The 21,089-nt window shown below is 35.7% G+C and overlaps 3 protein-coding genes across 4 annotated transcripts in view; all 3 read left to right on the top strand.

Moving 5' to 3' along the window:
* The window catches only part of LOC128015423 (cytoplasmic protein NCK2-like), a 70,450-nt gene extending 68,374 nt beyond the window's left edge, over positions 1-2,076 (top strand). For both annotated transcript variants that reach the window (XM_052599244.1, XM_052599243.1), the window contains one exon: positions 1,026-2,076. In XM_052599244.1, the coding sequence (XP_052455204.1) occupies positions 1,026-1,220 (195 nt within the window). In that variant the 3' untranslated portion in view covers positions 1,221-2,076. The remainder of the gene's footprint in view (positions 1-1,025) is intronic.
* A 3,470-nt stretch (positions 2,077-5,546) lies between these two features.
* On the top strand, positions 5,547-7,914 carry LOC128015424 (otospiralin-like). The gene is made up of 4 exons (XM_052599245.1): positions 5,547-5,610; positions 5,785-5,856; positions 6,566-6,583; positions 7,235-7,914. The coding sequence occupies exons 2-4, from the start codon at positions 5,793-5,795 to the stop codon at positions 7,417-7,419; spliced, it is 267 nt and encodes an 88-aa protein (XP_052455205.1). The 5' UTR covers positions 5,547-5,610; positions 5,785-5,792; the 3' UTR covers positions 7,420-7,914.
* A 1,580-nt stretch (positions 7,915-9,494) lies between these two features.
* Positions 9,495-15,405, top strand: LOC128015425 (augurin-B-like). The gene is made up of 4 exons (XM_052599246.1): positions 9,495-9,677; positions 11,030-11,077; positions 12,885-13,051; positions 14,997-15,405. The coding sequence occupies exons 1-4, from the start codon at positions 9,608-9,610 to the stop codon at positions 15,144-15,146; spliced, it is 435 nt and encodes a 144-aa protein (XP_052455206.1). The 5' UTR covers positions 9,495-9,607; the 3' UTR covers positions 15,147-15,405.
* The last annotated feature ends 5,684 nt before the right edge of the window (positions 15,406-21,089 follow it).

The following is a 21,089-nucleotide window of genomic DNA, read 5'->3' on the forward strand; positions in this document are numbered from 1 at the left end:
TGGTAGACCTAGGACTGCGCATTACAAACCGTAAACAAAGCACTAGCACTTGTTTACCATTTATATGATTTATATGTGTAGTGAAGTGTGGCCAAGTATGGTGACCTAGGCCTGGACAATATGGCCAAAATTTATATCATGATATATTTCTTAATTTCTTAAGTGAACACTTAAGGTTCCGTAAGTTGACTTTACATTTTTTTTTGCATCCCAAGTTTCACTAAGGATTCCCTTAACCTTATAATTGAGGGATTCCTTTGCTTAAGGGGTTCATGCAACCGGGAACTGAAATTGGACCAATCATTTGTGAGCAATGTGGCATCTCCGATGCAATAAAGTCAGTCCCCTGGTTTCTTTTCTGCCAAATTAATGGTCACTTCAAAGTTAAAAGAGTTTTAAAGACAAAATTGCCTGGATTTTCGTCATTTATTCTAATTGTTTTATTTATATCTAATTTATTAGACCTGAACCATAATTTTGTGGACAAATTAAAATATCAGATACTTTAAGTCAAGATTAGTTTGTTGTAAAATGTCATGTGGTATGACCAAAAAGTTAAATTTTTATAAATGTATGATGTTGGTCAAAAGTGCATTTTAACATTTGCTAATGAAATAAATGATTGTGGTGTGTACATTGCAAAATATTAACTTTTTTAGGAAAATGTTTAAACTTTTTTTGTTTAAAGTTTTTCAAAACCATATGAAACCAATATAACTGCAAAGAGTACATTTTTAAAAGCTTGACGCGTTAAAAGTTTAATGCATTTCTGTATCATGGACATGTGCCACATTGAAATGAACATGCTTTGAAATGAACTGCTGCTGTATATTTGGGATGCTTTCCTCATTGCATACATCCAGCTCAAGTCAATCAGCTGAGTTCATTCAGCTGTGTTTAATAAGGAAGATGTCAAAAAAAGTGCAATGTTGGGGAGGCGTCATGAATCTAGGGTTTATGGCGCCATCTGTAGACTGAAATCCACTAAATGCCAATTCTGTTTCTTTCTCTCTCCTTCTCTCTAGCCGAGTGATTTCTCAGTGTCTCTGAAAGCAGTCGGGAGGAACAAACACTTCAAAGTGCAGCTGTCAAACGGAGTCTACTGTATCGGTCAACGGCGCTTCAATACTATGGATGAACTGATAGAGCACTACAAGAAAGCTCCCATCTTCACTAGCGAACATGGAGAGAAACTTTACCTTATCAAACCCCTCCAGTGACCTTCCACACACAAATGAGCCTTACAACCAGACATGACTGGACCAGACCAGACCAGACCAGATCTGACCTCACACTGAGCCAAGTGATCTGCAACTCCTAATTACCGCTCATTTCTCACCAGCAAACAGGGAACCTACTGAATAACTACCCACAGGGAAATCATAGGATGTTGTTTCCGCTGAGTACTCCTTCCTGTCCCAGTTGGCTCTGTTACTTTAGCTCTTTTCACCTGGAGTGGTTCACCCTTAATTAATATCACTTGCCTATAATTGAAGCACTTGCCTATTGCCTTGATGATATCTAGTTTTCTGTTCACACTTAGCCGACATCGAGACGCAAGAAAGCCAACAGATGAAGCTTTCATCTGATCCATACTTCGACTGATACAGTAGTTACAGGGCAAGCGCAATAATGCATACTCAGAGGAATTACAGTAAACTGTATATGCATGGGAGTTGCCAAAAATAGAGTTGGTGACAGGTACTTGTCGCCCCCTGCCGGATGAACTGAGAAATGCCAATGGGAGGGTCTAATGAGATGAATGTTTTGTAGAAGCTTAACCAAATGTGCCACCTTTACATTCAAACACTGTTTATCTAATATATCCTATATCATTCTCATTCAGATTCACACATCTGTATCTGCAAAGAATGGTTTGGTGTGTCCATTCAGCTTTTAGTTTCCGAGCTTTTGTAAAAGTGTGGTACGTCTGAATGTCACTGAGCATTGTTATTTAAAGCCATGTTTATTTAATGTGAGAAATAAGCTGCGGAGAAGGACAATGTAGCCGTGAGCTCCACATGATAGCTGTGCAAAAAGTTGAAATACTTTCAATTAAACATTTTGCAAGAGTAATGTCTAAGTTGTGTGCTTTTTATTGTGTCTTGGTAACGCTGCATACAAAAATGATATGCACATTGTGAACAGTACTCCACTTGCACACTATTACTACTGGTACCATGCTATTATCAGAATCAGAATCAGAATCAGAAAGAGCTTTATTGCCAAGTATGTTTGCGCATACAAGGAATTTGTTTTAGTGACATAAGCTTCCAGTACACAGAGACACCAACACACAGACACACACAAAAAATAAAAATAAATTGTAGCCAAATAAATAAGTGTATAAACAATTGTGCTATAAATGATAATGGGATAGGATTGAAAAAGATGCAGGGATGTACTAGGATGGAGGGGTAACAAATAAATATAAGGATGTTGCACTTTTGTTTGCATAAGCATAAGTTTAACTGTTCATGAGGTAGATTGCCTGGGGGAAGAAACTGTTTTTGTGCCTTGCTGTTCTGGTATTTGCGGCTCTGAGACGCCGGCCAGATGGCAAATGTTCAAAAATGGGGTGACTTGGATGTGAGGGATCCAGAGTGATTTTATGAGCCCTTTTCCTCACTCTGGATGTATACAGTTCTTGAAGGGTGGGCAGGGGAGCACCAATAATCCTTTCAGCAGTCCGAACAGTTCTCTGTAGTCTTCTGATGTCTGATTTTGTTGCTGAACCAAACCAGATGGTTATAGAAGTACACAGTACAGACTCAATGACGGCTGAGTAGAACTGTTTCAGCAGCTCCTGTGGCAAGTTAAACTTCCTCAGCTGGCGAAGGAAATACAACCTTTGTTGGGCCTTTTTAACAATGGAGTCAATGTGATTGTCCCACTTCAGGTCCTGAGAGATGGTGGTTCCCAGGAATCTGAATGACTCCACTGCAGTCACAGTGCTGTTCATGATGGTGAGTGGGGAAAGTGCAGGGGGGTTTCTCCTGAAGTCCACGATCATCTCCACTGTTTTGAGCGTGTTCAGCTCCAGGTTGTTAAGACTGCACCAGACAGCCAGCTGCTCAACCTCTTGTCTGTAAGCAGACTCATCACCATCCTGGATGAGGCCGATGACTGTAGTGTCATCTGCAAACTTCAGGAGCTTGACAGAGGGGTCTTTAGAGGTGCAGTCGTTGGTGTAAAGGGAGAAGAGCAGATGGGAGAGAACACATCCCTGAGGGGCGCCAGTGTTGGTGGAGCAGCTGTTTGATGTGAATTTCCCCAGTCTCACTGTTGCCTATCTGTCAGAAAGCTGGTGATCCACCGACAGATAGAGCTAGGAACAGAGAGCTGGGTCAGTTTGGTCTGGAGGGTTGTTGGGATGATGGTGTTGAAAGCCGAACTAAAGTCCACAAACAGGATCCTCACATAAGTCCCTGTTTTGTCCAGATGTTGCAGGATGAAGTGCAATCCTATGTTGATTGCATCATCCACGGACCTGTTTGCTTGGTAAGCAAACTGCAGGGGGTCCAGTAAGGGTCCAGTGATGTCCTTCAGATAACCCAGAACCAGTTTTTCAAACGACTTCATGACGACAGATGTTAGAGCCACAGGCCTGTAGTCGTTAAGTCCTGTTATCTTGGGTTTCTTTGGGATGGGGATGATGGTGGAGCGTTTGAAGCAGGAAGGTACTTCACACAACTCCAGGGATCTGTTGAAGATCTGTGAAAAGATGGGGGCCAGCTGGTCAGCACAGATTTTCAGACAGGCTGGTGTGACACCATCTGGGCCTGGTGCTTTTCTTCTTTTGTTCTTCTTGAAGACCTGGCGCACATCATCTTCACAGATTTGAAGAGCAGTAGGTGTGGAACGGGGAATTGCAGGAGGTGTTAATGGTTGTGCAGGGAGATGGTCAGAATGGGTGTTGGGGGTTTCAAATCTGCAATAAAACTCATTCAGGTCCTAAATGTAGCCTCCAAAAAAAAAAAAAAAACACTTGTGTCTACGTATACTGGTCACTAGAGGGCGCGGAAGTATTTTGCCATTGTAAAACTTTATGCAATTTAGATTTGGACTCATTGCTGGCCTCTTCAGAACTCTCTAGTGCTTTGTCTTAAACCATTTTTGGGTGCTTTTTGAAACATGCTTTGGGTTGTTTTGCTGTAAGACCCATGAATTCTGACAGTGATGCAGCTTTCTGACACTGGGACAGAAATACAGTGCCTGAGGCAGCAAAACAACCCCAAAATATCAGTGAACTTCCACAATGTTTGACTGTAGGGACAGTGATCATTTCTTTGAAGGCCTCATTTCGTTTTCTGAAGATAGTAGAATGATGTGCTTTATCAAAAACATTTATTTTAGTCTCATCTGTTCACAGGACATTCCCACAAATAGATTTTGGCTTCCTCAGGTAGGTTTTGGCAAACTCCAATCTGGCTTTTTAATCTTTCTATGTCTGCAGCGGGGTCCTTCAGGGTCTCCTACCCATAACGTCCCTTTTCATTTGTTTGGAAGTTGTTTATTCGTTCTTTAAACAATTCTTTATTGCAATCTTTTATCAAATTTTCCTTTCATCCACATCCAGGGATATTAGCTACAGTGTCATAGGCTGTAAACTTCTTGACAACACAGGAACATTAAGATTATGGACTTGTAGCCTTGAGACTGTCCACGCTTTCCATAATTTTGGTTCTCAAATCCTCAGACAATTCTTTACTCTTCTTTTTCCCTATGCTCAGACAGAGACACAACACAAAGGTTGAGTCAACTTTTCAACATTTTAACTGGTTGCAAGTGTGATATCTTTATTGCCAACACCTACGTATGAATTGCTACAGATGAGTTTAATTACAAATTAAAGGAGCATCACTTGCTTGAAACACAATTATTTCTGAAAATTCTGATAAGGTGCCAATAATTTTGTCCAGTTCATTTTTTGGAGTTCTGTGTATGTCTCAGATTTGTTTTTGTTTTTCATTGTTTTTTTTTTTTTTTTTTTTTTTTTAAATGCAATAAAAGAAAGAAATAAATAAACATGAGAATACCCAAACATTAATTGCAACATTTTTCTGGGAGAAATACAGGGGTGCCTATATTTTTGTCCATCATTGTATGATTAAATACAGTTAGTTCCATATATATTTGGACACAGGCACAATTTTTATTATTTTAGCTGTTGACCAAAACATATTTAAGTTACGGTTATATAATATGGGCTTAAAGTGTACACTATGAGCTTTAATTTGAGGGTATTCTCATCAAAATTGGAGGAAAGGTTTTAAGCATGAAATGTTTCTTTGAAACTGACACACAGACAACATTTTATTATATTAAAGAGAGGTGGCTGGAAACCCTGAGAAAGGCATCTATGAGATCTCTTAATTCTGTGAATATTTGCACAGAACCCACTTTAACAAGGGATTCTTTCAGCTGTGGAGAGAAGTGTGAGAATCCCATGTATACATAGAGGTACAGAGTAAGTGAGAAAAGAAATGAAGGGTATGACATATGAAAGGTCCATGTGAAGCGTAAACAAGACCATTCCAGCCCTGACTTGGTGTTCTTAAACGTCTGGGCACCGTTAAACACCACAGTCTCCAGGAATAGCTGCTGCAGGTAATCTTAAGCAGGCAAATGATGCAAGATTTATTTCTCTAGTTCCTTTAATACAATCTTTTTTTTTTCTCTCACTTTTTTTTAAGTGTTTTGTGTTTGTATCTATTTGAAGTTACAAAATTGGGAGAAAAATGACTTGTAGGCTTATATTGAGTGTTGCTTTGTTACTTTCAGTGGTGACAATGTTTCGTCTGTGTTTCTCACTCTTCCTGGGTTTGCTTTGGCTTGGACTGCTCTGTCTCACAGGTAAGAAAAGCTGACAATTTGGGCATGTGCACTACCTTTCAAATGTTTGGGGTCGTGGGAATTTGTATGTACACATTATTATCTCCTGTTCAAGCCCTCGTTAATTAAAAATACAGAAAAACCTGTAAAACTGTAAAATAGTAAACATTTTAGAAAAGAAAAAGGCCCTATATCAATTTAAGGCCCTATATAATTTGGCAAAACATTCACAGATTCGCGAGGCTGGATGGGATTTGTCCAGGGCTGAATTTGAACCCCACTCCAGCCCTGAATGGAAGCTTGATATAATGAGAATAATGTGATATCCTTGGTATTAAATCAAGACCTTCAGAAGCACTCTAAGCACTGTATATATACATGAACCACTACTCTCTATGTAGATATCATTTAGTTTAAATATTCAGTTTTCAGAATAAAATGACTTATTTGCTTTTTCTTCAGAAGCAGGGCATGAGTAACCAAATGAATAATAGTCTTAAATTAAGATCAGTGCTGTAATTAAAAAAATTATGTACTGTTGCTACTGTCCACTTTTCTACCATATGTGCCACATTCTATTCAAGCTTTACACATTACTTAATATTTACATTTCATTCGCATTTATTGGTTTCTAGCCTTGAAAGAGTTGCATCTATACTGTCTTTAAATCTATACATTTTATATTCAATTAATTATATATTCAATGTCCCTGTGTTTGAAATTCTTCCAGAGGCAGTGGAAAACCAAGGTGAGTTTTAAATCCTCTTTATAAATATCCTGTATAGTGCAATGGGGTCCTACAATGTCCTAAAATATAATCATTGGAGAATTTTTAAAAAAAAAATATGGTTAGTTATATGTCCTCTTTGTGTTCCATAGTTGCTGAAAGTCTATCGTTTTAATAATATTAAACAAAACTAAAAATACAACAAAAATCTAAAAGATTTTTCAAGAAAAAAATAATTATTATTATTTTGAAGAATTGTAATTGTTTACATGGATCTGCATCAATTTAAATATTATTGCATATATTAGATCAAATTACTTCAAAATAAGTTTTTTTGCCAATGCACATTGTAGCCTTATGAAACAGGACAAGAGGGACACAGTGAATAATGACAAACAGATGTTAAGAAAAGTGCTGAGATATATATATATATATATATATATATATATATATATATATATATATATATATATATATATATATATATATATATATATATATATATTTTTTTTTTTTTTTTGGAAAGTTGGAATACCTTTTACCTCATTGTACCCGATACTAAACTGCATGATTTTCTTTAGAACTGAATTTTGATGTTTAGTGTAAGGATCTGTTCTTCAATCTGTCCTGGGGTTTTTATTTTTAATTTTTTGCTTTCTGCTTGGCTTATAGCTGAATCAAGGGAAAAAAGGAGTGTTCCTAACTGGGCGCTGACATCCTCAGACTTTTTCGCCTGGATTGAAGAGCTGCGTTCTCACGCTGGCTATGACAAGATTGAGGAATTGGCCAGAACCTTCTGGGCTCACTTCCCTTCCGCCAGCCGCCTGGGTTATGACCCTCCCGCTCCAGAAGAATAAAGCCATCTGAGCTGGAGTCTGTGTTGTAAAGGCTATTTGCCCCTTTCCTTCAACACAGCTCTTGGAAAAAGAGACGAACAGTCTTTATTATTTAGCTTAACTTGATTTGAGCCAGGACAATATCTTGAGAAAGTTTTTGTTTTTGAGAAAGGTTTGTTTTATTTTTATTTTTTTGTTAAAAGTTATGTAAAACCGCTTATGTAACAGCATCCAAAATCCAGTAAAAGTGTCTTGCTCACAAACTGTCTTTTATTGCTTGGACAAAATAGTTACTTCTCCTGGTTCTTCTTTAAAATAAATGTACACTCTGGATTTTAACTTGCTGCAAAATAAATCAAATATAACATCATGAATGTACGCTACACACAGAGCAACAACAGAGCTCGCAGGTGTGCTGTTATCAGGTGGGAATGCCGTCCAGGTGCATAGAGATGACCTCTGAGTGAGGGTCACCCCCCTCAGGACAAGTACAGTACATGCAGGAACACGGTCAAAATCAGCAAAATCACTCAAGTACTATGATGTGTATTGTTGACTGTCATGAGTGTAAGATTTCAGACAATACAAAGAAATATAAACACATTAAAAAAACAAGTGCTTCAGTAATTCTAAATTTATTTTGTGTTTTTTGGATATTAATTGATTTTGTGGTAACAATACGGTTCAATCCACTGACAATAGTTAACTTTACAACTTTGCTTCTGGCCAAAATATCCGTCCATATCCAAAAATAAGCCTCCAGCAGTCCACCACCTGTTGTCCTCACATCAAAATGCACAGGCATGGATGGATTTGTTTATTGTAAACACACTATTCTCTTTAAAATTACTTAATTATGGATTTTTCATTTTTTTATTATAAACACTTAATTTATTACTTCAAAAGACATTAATTGATGGACTGAAGCCGTGTGGATTACTTGTGGTTTATAGTGATGTACTGTATTTATCATCTCTCTGGATTCTCTCTATGGGTGAGCAAGTGATTCAATACAAAAATTCTCCAAATCTGTTCTGATGAAAAAAGCAAACTTATTCTTAGAAGACATGAAGGAACATTTTCAGTAAATTTTCATTTTGGGGTGAACCATTCTTTTAATGCATTAGGTATCATGAACAACATCATGAATAATCCAGGTTAATGTTTGAAATATAAAAAATGCATGTAGTAGAATATGCTGAGGTTACATTTATTGTGCGTTATCGTAAAGTGTTACTGACTTTGATGCTTCGAAGTAAAGGATAGAGCTTTTAACTCTCATCCATATGTTTGACATTAAAGTAAAGATCAGAAGAATAATTTGATAAAGAATGGAAATCTTCTGTGAGTTCCACTAACTGCATTAAATGACTAGCATCTGGTGCATTGTTTGACATGAGAACTCTGGTTCGGACACTTGTCAAGAGTAAGTTCAGCATTTATTGTTATTATTTTTATTTTTATTTATTTGTGATCAAAATGTTTCATTTCTTACTTTTAGTTTCAGAACTCATGTACCATGTGAAATAGCCATAGGTCTTAGCTGATGTCCTACAGCATGCAGGCACTTCAAAGCTACGGCAGGAAATTGAGTTAGAAAGAAAAAGAAAGATGTTTATTACATCAGGAGAAAACATCTCTCTCCCTCCCAAGATGTTTTGCTGCTTATGTCTTAAAATATACCCTCTAGGAAAACTGTAAAGAAAAATGGGCATAAAATAGGATTACTAAACTCAGAGCATAAATAAAATATTCAATATTCAGTCTGTTTGCTGTGACTGGGCAATGTCAGTTTAGAAACCAGTCAGTGATTGCTGAATGTTCCTGATATTAATAAATAATGCTGTTTACTGCCCCTGATAATTGTTCTTTTAGCAAGAAGGTGTTGACAGACTAACTTTATGATGAAAATACTTTTTAATTTAAAAAGTTGATCAAAACTTAATTTAACTAAAACACTGAGACCCTGAAATAACCATACAAGCAACCAAACCATATAAAGCACACTTCAAACATCACACACACTGTGGTATTTGTAGGGGTAGGGGGTTTCTGTTGGCCTCCTGTACACATTCCTCCACAAGCGCTAACAGGTCGCCTGTAGGAATGTTTGCCTGTTAGTCCAGGATGGCACCTCATCGTTCATCTCATCCCTGACCAAATCCTTTCCCAGCTCACACAGTGCAGCCTCAGCTGATAAAACAACAGCATGTCTCTCCACAGCCTCTGTGTTCAAGCCGTCCTTCTCATAAGCATCCTGTCTGTCTGCTCACCCTCAGGTATGTCATTTAAAGATTTCCTTACCATTTTGGGGCTTTTAGACACCACATATAAAAGTGGCTTCATTAGTTAATGAGTGTTTAGTGAACTTACAAGCCTTGTAAAAAGGTTTTATGAAGTGTGACATAAAACGTAAAAGCCTGAAACTCTGTGGTGTTTAACTTTTAACTCTTAAAACTTTACATTTTTTTCAATGTAGGTGTAACTGATTCATGTTTTCAGTTTGAATAAAATAAAAAAAAAAAAAAAAAACTATATATATATATATATATATATATATATATATATATATATATATATATATATATATATATAAAATATTTCATCAATTCAATTCATTGTTCGTTATCATTAGTTTAATTTATACAGGACAAATAAGGATGAATTGCTTTGCATTTTAGTGTTGAACAATTTATTTTTAAAAAAAGTTTGTATTTACATTTCCAAAAACATTTTACTGTGCACAAAATAACCTGTTAAAGTGTATTATTTAGAATATGCGCTTATTTTAAAATTGTTTTACAAAAACACACATATATATATATATATATATATATATATATATATATATATATATATTTCTAATTATAATCAACACAACCAGAAACACTACAATAGCAACAAGCTGCAGTTAAGGTATATGTGCAAGCAGCAAAAAAAAATAAAAAATAAAAAAATAAATAAAACACAGTACATATAGTTGTTTTGTAAACAAATGTATACTTATTAGTTGCATATCTTTGATGTAGACATAAGACTCCTTGCATTACACATTTTTCATGTTTCTGATATGAGATTGTTTCAGTCATGTTTATGTAGAGACACAGCATCTTACAGACAACTTATAAATTAAGTTTTGTGACCATTGTCCAGTCAGAAAATAATGTACTGGCTTTGAGTTCTGATTGGCTGTTGGCAGCCATTTCTTTTTCCTGCTTGATAATATTAGGATGTGAAAGTTTTTTTGTAGTGCCCCCTGTAGGTAAAATGTGACATAATTTGGCCTGCATCCTCAGGATTTCCTACTGTCTATACCAGGGGTGTGTCTAAGTGTCCTGAAGTTTGGAATTCAGAAGATATAGGCTAATTAATCATTGTGGGACACATTTGAACATTTCAAAGCTTAATTTATGAGGGTTAGATTTTGTCTGTAAGCAACCGGGACCGTCCCACAACCTGTGTAGCCTTTCTCTAAAATGTACATTGTTCTGACAAAGAGACTGTTTTAAAGCATAAAAATAAGAAAAATATGGGGGAAAATGCAGTAAATTTCAGCCAACTATAATTTCCATGTGGGTGTTCACAACTGATACGAATATTGCGGTTAACTGTGTCTGTTTGATTTTTTTAGGTGGTTCATCTGGGAGTAGACTACAGAGGATCCTAATGAAACAAGATGGTGAGATGATGTCAGCCTCAATATATATATATATATATATATATATATATATATATATATATATATATATATATATATACACTATATGTATACAGGTGCTGTTCATATAACTAGAATATCATCAAAAAGCTTATTTATTTCACTAATTCCATTCAAAAAGTGAAACTTATATATTACATTAATTCATACACACAGACTGATATTTTTCAAATGTTTATTTCTTTACATTTTAATGTATATAACTGACAACTAAGGAAAATCCCAAATTCTGTATCTCTGCAAAATTTGAATATTACTTAAGACCAACACAGAGAAAGGATTTTTAGAAATCTTGGCCAACTGAAAAGTATGAACATAAAAAGTATGAGCATGTACAGCACTGAATTACTGCAGCAATGTGGCGTGGCATGGAGTCAATCAGTCTGTGGCACTGCTCACGTGTTATGAGAGCTCAGGATGCTCTGATAGTGGCCTTCAGCTTTTCTGCATTGTTGGGTCTGACTTACCGCATCTTCCTCTTCACAATAAGTTAAGGTCAGGTGAGTTTGCTAGTCAATTGCAACGTGGATTGTGTGCCTCTCCTCTCTTCTCCAAGACTATGAGACCCTGATTTCCAAAGGAAAAGCAAAATTTATTTTCATCAGAGAACATAACTTTGGACCACTCAGAAACAGTCCAGTCCTGTTTGAAGCGAGACGCTTCTGATGCTGTCTGTTGTTCAAGTGTAGCTTGACACAAGGAATGCAACAGCTGAAACCCATGTCTTGAATACGTCTCTGCGTAGTGGTTCTTGAAGCACTGACTCCAGCTGCAGTCCACTCTTTGTGAATCTCCCCCACATTTTTGAATGGGTTTTGTTTCACAATCCTCTCCAGGGTGCAGTTATCCCTATTGATTGTACACTTTTTTTCTACCACATCTTTTCCTTCCTTTCACCTCTCTATTAATGTGCTGATTAGAGTGTGGCACCAGGTGTCTTCAATATTTAGCCTTTTCACAATATTCAAATTTTCTGAGATTTTCCATGGTTGTCAGTTATAATCATCAAAATTAAAAGAAGTAAACATTTGAAATATATCACTATGTGTGTAATGAAGAATATAATATACAAGTTGAACTTTTTGAATGGAATTAGTGAAATAAATCAACTTTTTGATGATTTGATGATATTCTAATTATATGACCAGTACCTGTATATATATATATATATATATATATATATATATATATATATATATAATGTATATTAGATTTTAGTGATATATGGTTTATAGCTCTCTTTCTACCAGTCCTTCTTCCACATAATCACCTATCCTTCCCATTATGCCAATAGTTTAGTCATTTACTATAAATCCTTTAATTATAGCCTGATGCCCTCCATATTTTCCTCCATCAGTTCTTCACACTTGTCCTGAATTCCCCATCATCTTCTGACCTCCAAAGCTGACACAGTTTGATGGCTGATGTGTTCCAAGGGAAGATAACATGGATGATCATAAGCGAAAGACATTGCTGATATTTATAACACGGAAGTGTGGAAGCTTTGGGCTGTAGATCAGGTCAGAGTCTCTGTGTGTCATCATCAGAGCGAGATAATTGGGCAGCGATCCTGTCCCTTTAGGCTGTTATCATCCTCTTTGCTAAAGCACATGTTTCTCTTTTACACTGATCTGGGGCCTGCTCTTTCAAACTCTCCTGGTCTGTTGAAATATTAAATCTAGTTTTGCATTAGATAGGAAGCATCTAATCATATATGAGCATATAATATCTGACTCTGGCTTTGATTTTTCCTGTTCTCTTTCCACAGAAAAGGAGCTGGAGGCCAAGCCTAAAGCACAGATCGCAGTGTCGCAGTCCAAAGCTAAAGAGTTTCTGTCAGTTTTTCACAGGTCTAAGAGAAACGTGTGGGACCGGAGCCGTCCTGATGTCCAGCAGTGGATCCAGCAGTTCATGTACTTGGGCTACGACGAGGCAGTGAGTAAAACAGTAAACATACAAACTGTTAATTACTATATGTAATATCAGAGACAGTTTATAAGAGACATGCCACATCCTCAGTCCTCAATACAACTATATTAAGGCAAAGATGGCGGTTGTGTGCACATGTCCCGCCCCTCCCGCTGCTTTTAACAGTCAAGCCGGGTAACATTTAAGCCTATAGTCTGGTTCCACTGACGTATGCGCACAGTTGAGGAACCCTTGTGCATGCGTAGTAAAGGTATAACCTGTGGGGAAAAAGGCGTTTTAAACCTTATTTTGGGGCAAAGTCATCCAAAATTTTCTGCGATTTTTATCATATTTCACTGCTGTTTCTATACATGCAGTTTTTATGTCCTGATGACCAGTGAAAGTGCAGTTCTGACTCTCTGCCCATTCATTTAGATAGGAGCTGGTCTTGTTATTCTGAAATAGCTGCCCAGAGGCATTGCCAAGATGGCGGCTGAGTGACTCGACTTGCCTGAAAGGACTTTGGTAATATGCATATCTAACTTATCCAAATAGTGCATTAGCACTCACATTGACTGTGTAATTATGCAGTCTGCTTCATAATTTTATTTTTAAGTGCATTGAAGATTCACACTGAATTACATTTTGATATAACCGTTGAATATCAAGTAGTTATCAGCAAAATCAAATGAATCTGAGCCTAGATACTGTATAGTTATAGAGAGGACAAGGTAATGTCTTGGCTCAGCTAATCTAGAATGCTTCTAAGATTTCACTGTGTGATTATTGCTGTGCAGCACACTATTGATGCATATCATAGTTCAACTGCTGGACACAGCTGCTATTGTGTGTATCTACAATACGTTTGACTTTTTTCAGTTTAAAAGCTCTGTGATAAACATTTTAATTTGAATGGATGGGATTTAATAGTTTATATATATATATATATATATATGTGTTTATAGTGCTCCATAATGCTCACACCGCCCTATTTTGAGTAAATATGATTTGTCATGACACTGACTTTCTTGTCACTTTACTCTTGTTTTTCGATAAACACCATAGTGATTACTAAAATCTGACAGCTTGTCTGAAAACATGTAATAATGGTTTTACACCCTTTCTTCTCTGTATCTATACTTTCAGAACTTGAATTAGCATTTTCATTTAGCCTGTCTGACATTTTTCACACATCGATCTGAACAAACAAAACAAACATGTGTAAATCCACTGAACATCTTTGAAAAATGTACAAATAAATTGTATTTAATTTAACCAAATTATATATATATATATATATATATATATATATATATATATATATATATATATATATATATATATATATGTAATATAGAAAAATAATTCTTCTCTCAAAAGAAATTTGAAGCAGACATATGATAATCCATGATTTTGTCCAGTGTACATAAGTGTACAGGCAATTTTTATTATTATTGTTATTCTTAAAATCATGTTAAATAGCAAATCACACACACACACACACACACACACACACACAAAAAACTGTCTGATGTGCCAAGCCATCAAAACCAAAAACTTTATTGTTGCATCCACATATACAGTATTTACCAGTACTTGTATTTCTCTTTTTGTGTCCCATGCAAGAATAAAAGGTCAGATGGGTTAGATGAGTAAATGATGAAAGAATGTACGGTGAATTTTCATTTTTGGGAGAATTATAATTTTGATTATTGTTATTATTATTAATCATATTTTCGATTTCTTTCATCAACACATTTCATCCAGTTCCTGACATGATTTGTTGTGACACTTGTGAAAGTGAGTGAGAGTCTGGTCTGCAGTGTGCATTCATTCACTCTGTTTCCCCATTCATTTTCTATCATTCCCTGTTGTGTCTGTGCAAAAAAAAAAAAAAAAAAAAAATGCAACCTAATTCCTTTTAGATACAGCACCATATATCCTCTCTCATTTCACCGTTATGTACTTTCAGAGACTTGAGACTGATCTCTCCTATTGGATGGACCAGGCCAGATCAAATGACCAGGGCCGGCAGCATCATCATGATGAGAATGCACCTATGAGCCAACAGGACCCCAGTTCCTACAGACACGGGGCCAATGTCAATTATGATTACTATTAAGATACCTAGAACCTACAATTCACTGTGAGAGCTGGAGACCACTGCAGGTTTTGTAAATTACCCTGTTGCTCTAAGGCAATGTACATAGTAACCTAGTATGCTACTGTATGTCCTGTAGATGATGTGTCATTTAGATTTTTTTTATTAAGTGAGTATGATTTTGCTATTGCTTTAGGGGAAGCAAAGAGAGAGGAATGGATGCACAGTGAAAAATAATAATAATAAAAAAATGTCCTGTTAGTATTCTATAATTGTATTATACCCTGACTGTTTTGTAAATATAATGGTAGTTTGAAGCAGCTACATTTTAAATAAAGTCTAAAATGGCATTACAGTTATTGTGACTCTGACTTACTCACACAGGCTTGCATAAGCATTTACAAAAAGGATATGCATATCGATATGACTCACTTAACAACAAAATGAATGGGCTCAGATTAACAGACGTAATGATTTCATGACTCATTTCATACAAAGATCCTAACATCTGAGGCTGAGGAAATATAAAACTTATTTGTAAACAACTTATACGAATAGTGGACAATAGATAACAACTATTGGTCTCCAGAATTCAGTTAATCAGACTTATAAATAGCATGCTCTTAAAATTGAAACAAGACAATAGTCATATCCCAATTTTTGGGCTGCATCCTTTGTAGACTGCATACCAAGACTGAATGCAGTGGTGCAATGAAGGCTGTCCTATTTCAAATGCCTCCTGCATTACTTGGGAAGGCTATCATCTCAAGCTGTAATTTTTTTTAATTAATTATTTTATTTATGTTAATGAAAATGCTGCATTACACTTTTAAATAAGCATTGGGTTTCAACATACTCAAATATCTAACTCTGTTCCTTGATTGGCCGGTTGTTTTGAGGCCGGAGTGAAACTGGGAGATTGGTCGCTATCTCAGACTGAGTGCAGAAGCTAAATGAAATCGAGCGGAAGTACGACTCAATCATTTGGCGACCAAAACCGTCTGTTATGTAAACTATAACAAACAAACCACTAAGACATTAGAAAAACTTTCAAAGAATAATGAAAAAAAAAACCAACAACAACAACATAAAGTTAGCATATTAGAAAGATTTCTGAAGGATCATGTGACACTGGAGAATGGAGTAATAGTTGCCATCTCATAAATAAATAACATTCTAAAATGTAATAAAATAGAAAACATTTATTTTAAATTGCATTTTTGATCAAATGAGCAGAACACACTATCAAAAATATATATATATATATATATTTTTTAATCTTACCGTCCACAAAATTTTAAACAGTAGTGTAAACAAACCAAAATGTGACACTTCTGGCATTTGGCGCTCCAAACATCTTGCAGGTTAATTTATCGTTATTTATTTAATTCTTCACAATTCACCTGGCACACTGGTCAAAATATAACATGAACCTCTAAAGTTTATAATGAAGAAGAAGAACCAAGAAAAGGACATAATAATTTTGTATAGGCTAGACGAAGAGCTTAGGGGGCTTTAAAAGTGATAGTTGTTTGGATTTGTTGAAGTCTGGTTGGTATGTTACTTAAGGGTACAAATAAAGGCCCATATGGTTTAATTCTCTCAGGGAATAGACAATTAAAAAAAACTCTGTCTGAATGAGGGCTTTATTTTCATATTGGTTTTTACCTTTATCAACAGAGTATTAAACATTGGAAATGTATTACAGATGTTTTAAATAAAATGATGTTTTATTTTCATTTTCCATGTTGCAGATGGTGTCTGCGTTGACGTTCCAAACACATAGTCTTTATTACGCCAGAGAAAGGGCTGATATGACCATTGATAAACAGCTGACAATATACATTTGTAACATAATGCTGAATGTTCTCGCCTTTTATGTAAAATTAGGTTAAATTCTAGATAATATTATCTATCACATCTCTCATTACGGTTATTATCCTAGTGATTAAGTCTTTCAGTCCTTAATTAGGTGAACATATGAATAAGAAACTATGCTTATGTGGTAGAACATTTTTTTTTTATGCTTGACTGTGTCAGTGTGAGTGTATGGATGTCTGTGTGTGTAAACTTCAAGGCTGAAGCACAAGCCTACAGTGGATCAGAGCCCTGGTTTAGCCATCATCCTGATGTTATTGCTTCACAATCCTTCATTTATATCCAGCTCTAAACTAATACTGTTGGTTTCTGTCTTTAGCACTGAGAGATGTGTTATATAACCCTGCTACAAGTACCGGTGCATTTGAAGATCAAACACACCTGTGGAAACCCTGTTCTAATATTATTCTTGACAACATTTCAAACAAAACTACTGCTCAAGCATTATTATCATGTCCAGAGGGTTCTCTGTTCTGTACTCTTTTGACCATGTTTAACATTCATTGTATGTCTTCAATTTATTTGGTATTATCTTTGGTTCCCTATTTATCCTCCTCTTTCACTTTGTGCCACATTTGAGTCATCACTCCATCCCTCCACAAACACTCACCTCCATGAAGTTGGCCCCCGACCCAATTTAAAACGTCTGCACTTTATTGATTTCAGTTTGAGGTGTCAGGATTTTATGCTACAACATGCATCTAATGTGTTTTATGTAAAAAATGCAACATACTATGATTTCATGGTGCAGTTCCCATTAGTCTGATGAGCTGGAAGAAACTTTGTTTGTGTTCTTGGCTCTTGAGATATCTCCTGTTTCATGATCTTAAAAGTGATGATGTGCTCAATATTTCAGTGAAGTCTTATTTAGAGTGATGGAATTGTGATCTTTAGCATAATGTAGGCTTTGCTAACCTTTAACAGAGAAATGGTGATTGTAGAGATTTGATAACAGCCCAAAGGTAATGCTAGCTGTTCTCTTCACACTTCACAGTGCTGGAATCAATTACTGTCAGCTACTGTAACATCCACGGCATGCTTGATCTGCTTGAAGATTTGTGTAGGCATTAATGAACCTGAACAGATTATATTGCTTAATAGACCAGATTGGGTCTTCCAACAATGACTCAAGAGAAATGAAGTAAAAAAGCAACATTGCCATTTTTGACCATATTGTTTGAGAGTGGTTTTTAAAAACAAAAAACATTTAGAGTGTCTGTTCACAATAAGTGAAAATAGTCAGTCTTGTCTATTTTACACTAACTCCACACACAGTCTGGCTGAGCAAAATAAAATGAGAAGGAAACCCATTTAATAACAAGTGAAATGATGTGAAAAGTTATGATTTAGCCACATTTAGCTTTTGACACAAACGACCTGAGTTTGAATCTGATTTTTCTTGATTGATCTGATTGATCTTGCCCTATTCCTATTGCATTTTACCTCAGAGAGGCATCTATTAAAGAAAAAAAGAAAGAAAAAAGTATTCAGAAACTCAACTCAACTATGGGTGGCAAGGCACGGTCAGAAGATCTCCAGGATAAAGATGTGGACAGGCACAAGGCAGGAGATGGATATGATTTGTATTTTTTTTTTATTTTTATTATCAATGCCTAGAAGCACAGTGAATTATATTATTAATAAGAGAGGAAGGTATATGGTGCAACAGAACATCCCTGGATCATGACATCACTCTAAACTAGATGAAAGAGCCAGGAGGAAACTGGCCAGAGAAGCGACCAAGAGGCCTACAGCAACTGAAGCAGTCGCAGGAATTTATGAGAAAGAGTGGTCATCATGTGCATGCAACAAGAATATCACAAATTCACCACAAATGTGGCTTTTATGGGAGGGTTGTGAGAAAAAAGCTACTCAAGAAAGGCCACATGCAGTGAAGATTCTGAGGGGTGTTTCCCTGAAGCGGGACCTGGAGCACTTGGAAAATGGATGTGGTTAAATTCTGTCAAATTCTTGATATATATATATATATATATATATATATATATATGTATGTATATATAATTTTTTTTACATCATGTTATCATTATGTTTCCAACAGCTTTCTATTTCCTGCAGATGACTGAAATGATATTCTCTGCACATCCTATAGATCAAAGTGAGAAATACTGTGGTCTGGTTCAATTTAAAGCACTCCTTGCCTCTTCTCACATGCTGAGATCAGAGAAATGTCTGACACCCAGGCTGAGACGTGTCTCTGGAGCCCAGCAAAGTTGTGTGGCATTGACAAAGAAATGCATTACACAATACAATATGCTTTACAGGGTTATTTCACCCAAAAAATACAAATTATATCATTATTTATATTACTTACCCTCATGTTGTTCCAAACTCGTAAGACCTTTGTTCATTTTTGGAATACAAATTAAGTTATTTTTGATGAAATATGAGAGCTTTCTCATCCTGCATACACAGCAACAAAACTACCACCACTTTCAAGGGCCAGAAAGGAGGTCATCCTTAAAATTGTCCATCAGTGGTTTGACCGTAATTTCATGAAGCTACAAAAATACCTTTTGTGTGCAAAGAAAACAAAAATGACTTTATTCAACAAATGTTAGGCGCGTGTTCACAAGAGTACCACGACACATGAGTAGATAGATAAATAATAGATAGTAAATAGGACTAAATGAATGTAAATTATCATGAGTCTAGAACAAGTCAGTTTAAACTTTTAAATTTTTTTTTTTTTTTTAATTCCTGGAAAAGTGTTCAAGTTTAATCAAATTCATTGTTCAAATTTATTTTGTGAGTGCAGTAACCCAAACACCAGACTTCAAACTTCCCCTAAACTATATTGTAAAGAATACCTCCTTTCAGTAATGCACAAGCCATGTTCTAGATCTCCCACTGACACTAGACATGCCTACATGTCGTCATTTCTGGCCTTTAGATGAGAGAAATTCGTGGAAAGGTAACAGTTGATAAAAAACACATGTCCCTCAGGGAGCTTGTCACAGGTGAACACGTAATAAACTCCTTCCGACATTCACATGTCTCATACACTGCAAACGTGAATCAAGCACTTCTCATGTCCTCCGTGAAAGGACTTTGTTTTCTAAAAACTATATACAGTATATACACACACCTATATACAGTATATATATATATGAAGGAGGGTGGCTTAAGGATGGGTGAAGGGACAGTTGATCAAATGGTTTTCTTTGAGATCTTCTTTTCAGACTGGAAAGTTTGTTTCATGGCATCTGTTTTGTGTGAGTTAGGAGATCATTTTGGGTCTTACAAGTAATTAATACTGATGATTAATACTATTGGTTATTTGCTGCTTCAACTCTTCTTCTAGATGTTGAAGCATAGCTTTGGTGATTTGCTCCTATTCAGACATAAGAGCATCCATATTGTCAGGTAATGATGTTGGCTGGCATTCCAATTCATTCTTAAGATGTTTAATACGGTTCTCCCATAGGAGTATGTTGATGGGGTAAGCAATTATCTGCTATTTTTCATTGTGTTTCATATCGACAGTGTTGGAAATATCAGAATGTCAAATTGAAGAGCTGCTTTTAAAAAATAAACAAATAGGCTATTGATAAATGTTATCACAGGTGGTTTAGGCTACACACTCCAAGAAAAGTACATAAATATACAATATTATCCTTTTTTTTCCTACAGATTTTTTTTCTTACATTGCATGTGTGCAGATATGTATATGATATATTGACAAATTACACAGATGTGTCTCAAAAGTATCCTAAAATGTAAAGGCGAATATCTGTATAATTTTCAAGGCACATTTATATTGACATTAATGCCATTTAACATATGATCCTATTCAGAGCACCTTACAAAAACTGCTTTAGTTTCACATTCAGGAGAATTGTGAACAGCAGATAGCATATATGCATTTCAAATCTTAATCAGCTTAGAAAAGGGGCCTTTTTTACAAATACAAAAAAAGTAATTTATAATGCAAAACAAGCTGTTATCACACATTTGTGTGAAATGTATTTGTGCTTTACAGAATTACATTACCGAAATTGCAGACACAAAATGATAATTGATATAAATTGATAATTGATATAATTGAGGGTTGCATTATAAATTTAC

This window comes from Carassius gibelio, chromosome A6 (genome assembly GCF_023724105.1).
Source record: "Carassius gibelio isolate Cgi1373 ecotype wild population from Czech Republic chromosome A6, carGib1.2-hapl.c, whole genome shotgun sequence".
Classification (NCBI taxonomy): Eukaryota; Metazoa; Chordata; class Actinopteri; order Cypriniformes; family Cyprinidae; genus Carassius; species Carassius gibelio.